Source organism: Urocampus carinirostris, chromosome 3 (genome assembly GCF_059441175.1).
Source record: "Urocampus carinirostris isolate Australia breed hairy pipefish chromosome 3, RoL_Ucar_1.0, whole genome shotgun sequence".
NCBI lineage: Eukaryota > Metazoa > Chordata > Actinopteri > Syngnathiformes > Syngnathidae > Urocampus > Urocampus carinirostris.
The window spans coordinates 34,983,608-34,993,840 of NC_142351.1; the positions used below are offsets into that span (position 1 = coordinate 34,983,608).

Below are 10,233 nucleotides of genomic sequence, written 5' to 3' on the forward strand. Positions count from 1 at the left end.
AACGACACAAAAATTAAAACCAAAAGTGTTGTTTCTCAGACAAAGTTCTACACCTGTGGGCTGGGCTCTTATATAAATGCTCCAACCAGAATCATTGTGAGTCTGAATGATAGCACCCAATGACTATGTCAATGTGGAGAAAGTCAACAATAAAAAAAGCACCTCTTACACTTAAATAAATATATTACAATTTTACAAAGCTGGGTCTTTCAAAGTTAATTCTGATTGGGAAAAAACAGAATTGGATGCGATATTGGTTTTATGGTGGAAGTGGAAAAAATGAGGCTAGACACATCTAATATAAACTGATTGCACTGTTTGCTTGCTCTGTAAAAGTTTAGATCAGGCACGTTCACAAATAATTGTCGTGTCTTGTAATAGGACATTAATCGGTTACGTAAAAATGTTTCAAAATGCCAATACCTTCATTACAATCATTCACTGATTTTCCAGATGGAGATTCCCATCCAAAGCCATTTTTAGTTCTAACAAAGCATATTGGCTTTGTTTCAGAGAACTGACAGCAGAAGACCAGATTGCTCTTCTCAAGTCGAGCGCCATTGAGATCATCATGCTGCGCTCCAATCAGTCCTTCAACCTGGAGGACATGTCCTGGAGTTGCGGAGGACCAGACTTCAAGTACTGCATCAATGATGTCACCAAAGGTTGAATAAAAATCATTTTCACACCTTTAATAATCCCCAAAATCTGTGTTGTAACGCCTATTTGAATGTCTTGCTGTGTAGCGGGTCACACTCTAGAGTTGCTTGAGCCCCTAGTCAAATTCCAGGTTGGCCTGAAGAAGCTCAACCTGCATGAGGAGGAACATGTCCTGTTGATGGCTATCTGTCTGCTATCTCCAGGTACTTTTTTACTTTTTCTTTGCTTTTTTGTGTTCGTAGCATGTGATAAACAGAACTATTTTCATTGCAGGTCAACTGATTCTATTCATTATGATCTTTTTCTCTTTCAATACGTTGCTTCTGAACTGAAGAATTTACATATATATATATATATATATATATATACATATATATATATATATATATATAAGGGTATATTATTTTTGTGAACATTGCTCATTTGTCACCAATTCTGGATGAATGTTTTATTTTAGCATTCCCATGGACTTTTTCAAACCTTTTTTTCCCTCATAATTTCTTGAACAACTTCATAAAACCCACCAAAGAGCAGTTGTTCAGCGGCTGTGAAAGAGGATGTACGACACTTTTCCTGTTATTCTGAGCTCGATCCTGGGTGTCTATCTGAAGATGCTATGAACGTGCATTTATCCCAAATATTGACAGCTCGCTTGACATAACCACCCCTCCTTATCCTCATCCTGGATCGGCTAAAGTGCAACCCATTAACAAAAATGTGCTGGCCAGATTAGATCAAGCTGCACTTTTTTAGTTTCCCTTGATTTCTTTATTTCACTTTCATGAAACTTCCCCCTAGTGCCAAAAGAAAAAGGCGGGATCCGAACCTGCGATCTCTTTATCCCAAGACGAGCGCTCTACCTCCTGAGATAATGCCACTTACAATAATCACAAATTTATTGTCTTTGTAACATGTGAAACGCACAACAAAATTAACATTCATCTCTGGTACTGTGACTAAAAATAGTGATATATTGACATAAAATATACTGCCTTTTCGCAAGTCTTACATACATCACTGGTAGTGCAGTGCTCGTACAACTAAGATACATTTGGACCTGTTAAGACTGCATGGGACAATAGAAAGTTTATGTTCCATGTGCTTTTTTTTCTGTGAACAACCCAGAATGTTATTTGATTAATATGTAGTTCAGAAATAGTGTTGTTATTAACTTTCTGACTTTTGTTCTGTGAATATTCCAGAAGTGTTATTTGATTGAGCTTCCTAGAAAACATTTTTTATATATTTGGGCACTCCTGCAATTGTCACATTTTCCTCTTACAAACCTACCCTAGCTCCTCATCAGAGAAAGAAAAGTAATGTGGCCCTCACATGACAAAGTTAGTTGACTTGTGAAATATGTAGAGAAAATTATATTTATTTGGTTTCTTATCAAAATTAATTTGACTTATAGAGTGTCAAGCATTTATCACTAAGCAATACTCTGAACATACAGTGCATCCGGAAAGTATTCACAGCGCTTCACTTTTTCCACATTTTGTTATGTTACAGCCTCATTCCAAATTGTATTAATTTAATCTCTTCTCAAAATTCTACACAAAATACTCCATTATGACAATGTGAAAGTTTTTTTTTTTCCTTTTTTTTTAATTTATTAAAAATAGAAAACTAAGAAATCACATTTACATAAGTATTCACAGCCTTTGCTTAATACTTTGTTTATCCACCTTTGGCAGCAAATACAGCTTCAAGTCTTTTTTACTATGATCCCACAAGTTTAGCACACCTATCTTTAGGCAGTTTTGCCCATTCTTCTTTGCAATAAGTCTCAAGCTCAATCAGGTTGGATGGGAGACGTTTGTGCACAGCCATTTTCAGATCTCTCCAGAGATGTTCGATCGGATTCAAGTCTGGACTCTGGCTGGGCCACTCCAGGACATTCACAGAGTGGTTCTGAAGCCAATCTTTTGAGATCTTGGCTGTGTGCTTTTGGTCGTTGTCCTGCTGAAAAATGAACCTTCGCCCCAGCCCGAGGTCACGAGCGCTTTGGAGCAGGTTTTCATCCAGGATATCTGTATATTGCTGCATTTATTTTTCCTTCTATCCTGAATAGTCCGCCAGTTCCTGTTGCTGAAAAACATCCCCACAGCATGATGCTGCCACCACCATGCTTCACTGTAGGGATGGTATTGGCCTGGTGATGAGCGGTGCCTGGTTTCCTCCAAACATGGCACCTGGCATTCACACCAAAGAGTTCAATCTTTGTCTCATCAGACCAGAGAATTTTGTTTCTCATGGTCTGAGAGTCATTCAGGTGCTTTTTGGCAAATTCCAGACAGGCTTCCATGTTCCTTTTACTAAGGAGTGGCTTTCGTCTGGCCACTCTACCATACAGGCCTGATTGGTGGATTGCTGCAGAGATGGTTGTCCTTCTGGAAGGCTCTCCTCTCTCCACAGAGGAACGGTGGAGCTCTGACAGAGTGACCATGGGGTTCTTGGTCACCTCCCTGAATAAGGCCCTTCTTCCCCGATCGCTCAGTTTAGAAGGCCGGCCAGCTCTAGGAAGAGTCCTGGTGGTTCCAAATGTCTTCCATTTACGAATTATGGAGGCCACTGTGCTCATTGGGACCTTCAAAGCAGCAGAATTTTTTCTGTATCCTTCCCCAGATTTGTGCCTCAAGACAATCCTGTCTCGCAGGTCTACAGACAGTTCTTTTGACTTCATGCTTGGTGTTTGTGCTCTGACTTGCACACTCAACTGTGGGACCTTATATAGACAGGTGTGTGCCTTTCCAAATCATGTCCAGTCAACTGAATTTACTGCAGGTAGACTCCAATTAAGCTGTAGAAAGATCTCAAGGATGATCAGTGAAAAAAAGATGCACCTGAGCTCAATTTTGAGCTTCATGGCAAAGGCTGTGAATACTTATGTAAATGTGATTTCTTAGTTTTCTATTTTTAATAAATTCAAAATAAGTAAAAAAAAAAAAACTTTTTCACATTGTCATAATGGAGTATTTTGTGTAGAATTTTGAGATAAGAGATTAAGTTAATACAATTTGGAATGAGGCTGTAACATAACAAAATGTGGAAAAAGAATACTTTCCGGATGCACTGTATTTGAATTGTTGCTTTAAATTATCGATTTTTCAGTTCATTGATATGATAATGATTAATCAGTCCAGAAGGATAATATTAGAGACACACAAATAAATAATGCAAGTGGTCTGATACTAACAAACTACTTTCGTTTACATGACAATGAAAATTTAATCAAATGAAAGAACAAAGGTTAACGTTGACAAGAGAAATTCTCATTTCTACTGAAAGGAGAAACTGTGTGAATATAAAGTTGAGTAGAGATGGCAAGGTGGTAATTTCCTAGAGAAACACAGGATTCTGTATTCTTGTACCTAATTTGAGGAATTTTCTGTTCACCCTGCATCCGCATCCCAAACTCCACATCCACCCATGTCTTACATTTTAGATCGGCCCGGCGTGCAGGACCACGGCCGCATCGAGCAGCTCCAGGACCACATGTCTGAGACCCTCCAGGCCTACATCCGAGTCAACCACCCCGGCGGGCGACTTCTCTACGCCAAGATGATCCAGAAGCTTGCTGACCTGCGCAGCCTGAACGAGGAGCACTCCAAGCAGTACCGTTCGTTGTCTTTTCAGCCCGAGCACAGCATGCAGCTCACACCGCTGGTGCTGGAGGTTTTTGGTAGCGAGGTGTCTTAGCAGAAACGAACATTGGCAAGCTTATCACCTTTACGTCACCCTTTCTCCGCCTCTGCTCAGTACAATCGATGGAAAACACGTTCATGACGTGAGTAGTTCACCCTCATGTGCCACACTCCTTATCTAGACCTTACCGTGCCGCCCAAAATTCTGGGATGCAGTTGCGGCAAACCGGATGTTCAGTTAGTCTTAATTCAACAAAACCTCTGTCAACTGAATGTCCTGAATCGTTTTCAACTCCTATTAGACGGCAAAGGGCATGGTCATCCAGACAACTTATATTTGCTGCTTACAAACAAGCGTTGTGCTTTGAGGAAGAGGAAAAAGCCTGCTAGGATTGACAGGGTTGGAGCTGGAAGTTAAAAAAACAAAAAAAAAAACAAAAGAGAAGTGTGGCTACCTGAAGAGGGACCCACGACAATTGTAAGTCCTCGCTATTCAGTCAAAAGGGACATTTTCAAAAGTGTACGTATGTATAATGCTATATAAACGAAATGTATATGTTTAACTGTATAGAGAAAACAAATATAAAGCTATTTAAGATTTTAAGGCACGTCGGTCATGTTGTGTAAATAGGTTCAGGTTTCCCAAACTTTGTCAGCTCGGTCCATTGAGGGAGACATGACTTATTAACTCTTTGAGTGCCATTGGCAGGTACATGGCCAGCAGGTGCCTTCAGTATGTTGCGCGCCATTGTCCCATATGTACTTTCAAGTAAATATCATGATTGGGATATGCATAGCAATGCCTCAGCCGTATTTCCTGTGAAAATTAAGTCAGTCAAATACTGTACTGTTTAGGCCGATACCGATTATTAGTTTTGCAATGAGGCCGATAACCGATATGAATTTGCTGCAAAAGCTTAAAAATTGGTGTTATTTTTAATTATGAAAACAGAAACTACAGATATTTGTTATAAATTCAAATAGAACCTCATAGCTCTCTAAAACCCTTTACATTAAATCAATTTTAATTACGACACAACTAACATGGCTAAGCTTACACTTAAACCGAAAGCTAACCGCGTCGGAAATAAGATAAGGCTTAGCTGCAGCTCGTATTAAGGTACATAAATAACTCCCTGATTATTTTTAAATAGATAAAGAAATAAAAACGTCAATAAAACCTACATGACTTAGATTAATTTAAAACAAAACATGTAGAAAGCAATGGAAATTTCTGCGGAGCTGGCATATTGAAAAGTGGTGGCACTCTGAGGTTTAGAACCAGATTGACGAACTAATGCCATTCAGTCACACCTAGGGACAATTTGGACCGGCCAATTAACCTGACATGCATATTTTTGGAATGTGGAAGGAAACCAGAGTGCCAGGAGGAACCCCACGCAAGCGTGGAAAGAACATGCAAAATCCACAGAGGAAAGTTTGATCGCATGACCTCAGAACTGTGCCGCACATGCGCTAACCACTGCGCTGCCATGCTGCTGATTTCGACCAAGCAAACCTTATTTCTCAAGTAGAAATTTAAAAAAAAAACATTATGTTGGAAATATTATCCTTTAATGTTTTATTTGATAGAATCTGTTCTAATAGCCCCAACAGACCCTTTTCTGTAAGCCTTGACAGACTGAAAATCGTCTTGAACTGGTTGATCCTCTCCTTTAAAATTGGCTGGCCTTCATAGAGTTAATAAAAGAACCCATTAAAGACACTATTTGATAATACCCTGACGATTGTCTACCTAATAAAAGCGGACCAGCGGCCATCAGTTTGGGAAATTCTGCAAAAAAATATTTGAAGGTCATCTCTCAGTGTGTTTGAGTCCTCGTTGACAATATACATCTGCGGAGTATTGTGTGTACAACTCAAAACAACAACAAAAAGAAAGTATTAGTGAACCACAAGGGGGTTTCAATCAGGGCGTGGCTGAGGCTTGAGATCCTCCCAATTTTTTCAGTTCTTTTACTGGACCTGTGATGTTTGTGGACTGGCAAAAGTGACGTTCCATTGTGGCGGCAGTCGCCTTCCGCCACATTTAAGTTGGGCTGCTAAAACAGCAGCAGATACTTTGCTTGCTGTTACCTCAGGGATAAAGTTGTGTCTGATAGCGTGCACGTGGTTTTGAGAATGTGTGTCGGTCGTGGATTTAACAATCCTTAGAAGCGATCTGCATCTCTGTGATTTTTAATTGTACCAACGTAAGCTACGAATCAATTGAACTAACAGGACAAGTGAAAATATATACTACATTTCCAAACATCCTTTTGAGGGTGGTGGACCTTTGGACCACACTTCAGGTTCAGTGCCAATCATTTAGAATATTGAGTATTAAAGGTAAAGATGATGTTAATGTGATAAAAGAAGGGTTTATCTTCGCTACATAGAATAGCACTACAGAGCCCCTCAGCCGGTCTAGACCTTCCCCTTGTGGACAAACTTTGTAGATATCACTTTCCCAGTCTGATCTGTACATAATTTCAAATACACTTGTTGAGAATATGGCTAAAAATATTTTAAGATTATTTGGAGTTACTAGCAAGAACTATATGCAATTAAAAGTTATGGAGCCTTATGTTGTACTATTAAGTCGGTGGATGGAGAAGAACCTTTGGCGAGTGTGTCTGATTTGAAGTAAACAAAATCAGAGGCTTTATTTTCTAGGCAATTATCAAACCAAACTGTCCCCAACTATTAGCATCTATGGGATGTACATGGAAAATCATGTCACTTAACATTTCTATGCATGAAAGGAATGATGTATGAATCGGTCACCAATAAGGCTGCAACGACTATTTTAACAGGGGATTAGTCATAAGCTGTTGAAACAAATAGTTCAATAATCTTTTTTTCCACCTTAAATTTTGCATGAATTTTATTTCATAATGTGAAAAACGACAAACATAAAAAGGTCCATAGAAAACAATATTTATTGATCATACTGCAGATTTGTAAAAAAAAAAATAACAACAACAAATATGATAAATAGATACTTTATTCATTCCCGTAGGGAAATTCACACTTCCAGCAGTATCCTTGTGTTGAAAAATACAATTATAAATGAAAAGATATAGAATACAAAAATACCCAATATAACGTGTTGATATAGAGTATTTAAATAGTGCTACGGAATACACACTGTAATAAAAATAGGGTAAGATGCAAATGTGGGGGCCGGGTTTAATGTGGACTTTTACACACCCGGGTGGAGTTAAAGAGCCTCAGGGCATGAGGAAGAAATGATCTCCTCAGTCTGTCCGTGGAACAAGACTGTGACAGAATTCTGTCGCTGAAGCTGCTCCTCTGTTTGGAGATGATGCTGTGTAGTGGATGTGATGAATTGTCCATGATTGACCGCAGCTTTTTCAGTGCCAGTCTCTCAGCTACTGTTGTCAGGCTTTCCAGCTCTGTGCCCACAACAGAGCCCGCCTTGCTCACCAGTTTACTAAGACGAGAGGCATCCTTCTTCTTAGCGCTGCCTTCCCAACACACTGCCACATAGAAGAGGGCGCTTGCCACAACAGTCTCATAGAACATTTGCAGGAGCTTTTTTGCAGATGTTGAAGGACGCCAACCTTCTGAGGAAGTACAGTCGGCTTTGTTCTTTCCTGCACAGAGCTTCTGTGTTGTCAGTCCAGTCCAGTTTACTGTCCAGCTGTACACCCAGGTATTTGAAGGTCTGGACTAACTACACCTTCTCCTTTGATAGTTACAGGTTCCTGGTGAGGTCTAGTCCTCCTGAAGTCCACCACCATCTCCCTGGTCTTGATATGCACAGTGCTCGGTCAGTCGAGACATGAATCCATAAATAAACCTCTGTCCTCTTATTAGGGACAAGCAAAAAGAAAATCAAGTGAAGATAGTTTATCCCTGTACCCCAAGAACCAGGCTCATTAGTAGCAGCAAAAAAGGAACTAAAGCAAATATTATGTGCGTTCTGTGAAGTACATTCAGCGGTCACCTGCAAAATATGTAAAAAAAAAAACAATGTAACTATTTTTAACCGTTTGAAATCAAACAACCGATGTTTGTTGTTTCTTACGTCTACACAACTGTCGTTTGTCCTTCGGACTGCATGTATTTAATGTCAGATATGTTTGTTGGGCACAGTCTGGTATAATGCTCAAGCGTTCTTTTACAGTAAGATATATATGTTCAAGGTTCACAGTGCTTGCCATTAGAACCATATTGGCTTGTTTGTTAACTTGAACAAAATGGAGTCTGACCTGACTCTGTAAGATTCAGGTGTCTGATGAGCTCTTTAGATATTCTTGCATTGCCGAGCTATAACTTTGATATATAAGGTTTGCTTTGCAAGTACCAGTATTCTTTTTTTACTGGCCACATCCAGGCTCAATTGCTCACCAAAATTATCATTTTTTGTCTACGTCGAGTAATCTTTGCAGCCCTAGTCGCCACCATGTGTCTTCTCCATCCATCCGCAACTTGTGGTTGTAAAATATTTTCTTTTTTTTTCTCTAAGTTAACGGATAAGCTTTTGTTTAAAAAAAAAACGTTTTTAACGTTTCTTAGCTGCTCTAATCTGTATTCTAGAGTTTACGCTTACCTTGACTTCTGGGTTAAGGGATTAGTGATTAACAAAGAGGACTACTCCAGCCTTCTCTGTGTTAGTCCGGTCGTGATGGAGCACCCAAAAGCGCTTTTGTACCACACAAAAGCGAACGCCATATCTACAAACTTTCCTGGAGGTGGAGTAACTCATACTCCAGTGGTCAACTCGCACTGCCTCAGAATGACTGACACAAGCATTAGCCAATGGCAACCAGCATGGGCGTGCCTCTTCATCAACCAACAAACGCCGTACCGCCTCATCTCCTGTGAACAATGACTCACTACAGCTTTAACTCTGCACCTATTTCGGCTTCGCTTCTTCGGTGCGCCGAGGGCCGACGTCTGCCGGCGACTGTCGCTTAACTGTGAAAACAAACTATGCCCAGATCATCCTTTTCCGCAAAAGCTTTGGAAAGACCTTTAAAAAATTGTGTACATGGATCTTTAACAGAAAGATGGCTCAGGCCGGTGGGATATGCAGTGATTGATGACGACTTGTCGCCTCCTCATCCCAAAGTGTCATGATATCTTTTGCTCACTTCTCTGCCTCACTTTGCAGCTCTCAGAATTGACATGCCTGGAAAGAAAAAAACACAAATGTCTGTTGTACAGTTTGAAAAAAACAGTAGATGTGTAACTGCATCAACATCATCTGCTTAAACAAGAAATGCAAATTGGAGGAGGGAGACGGCTCAACTTTTAAGGGTTCGTTGTACGCCAGTGGTCAGCAACCAACTGTCCACAAGCTGGTAATGGGCTGCACAGGGAAAAAAATCAAGTTGCCCTATTTTTAGCTTATGCCATATTTTTTCATTGTATATACCAGAGGTGAGATCTTAAGCCTGAGCCTGACCCAACCTGTATTTCAACCTGGGTCAATCCTGAAATGGCAATCATTACGTCCGTGTTGAGCCAGGCTTCTCTCTCGCTGAAAATGTTATTATTATCATTAATATTACCCACCAGTCATTGTTCCTCTTTCTCTCTGCCTCTCCCTCTCAAAGACAGATTCTTAAAGATGCACTGCCGCTGTGATTTATGGCCCGATTTTAAACCCGCCAAAATGACTGTCCCCTTAAAATGTTCCCATCAACTCTTTAAAAAAATCCGTCCATGATGGAAAATTGTTGGTTAATGGACCCTCTGCAGACACAGAAATGTAAAAGATCTGTGTTAATACTATGTTACAAGAGACGGGCTTCAATTTGTTATCAGAAATCACTTCCCGTTTTCCCAAATCTTCACTAATGAAAAATAAAATTTCGGGTAATTTCGACAGGCTTGGGCTGGGTGAGCTGTTTTTTCAGCCAGGTCTTACCTCTGGTTTATATGCATTTTTTTT

The 10,233-nt window shown here is 39.9% G+C and overlaps 1 protein-coding gene across 1 annotated transcript in view; it reads left to right on the plus strand.

Moving 5' to 3' along the window:
- Positions 1–7,754, plus strand: part of LOC148369549 (vitamin D3 receptor A) — a 66,447-nt gene extending 58,693 nt beyond the window's left edge. Inside the window, exons 8-10 of the mRNA XM_088331609.1 lie at positions 514–665; positions 747–863; positions 4,109–7,754. Coding sequence (XP_088187735.1) covers positions 514–665; positions 747–863; positions 4,109–4,362 — 523 coding nt within the window. The 3' untranslated portion in view covers positions 4,363–7,754. The remainder of the gene's footprint in view (positions 1–513; positions 666–746; positions 864–4,108) is intronic.
- Positions 7,755–10,233: the final 2,479 nt, after the last annotated feature.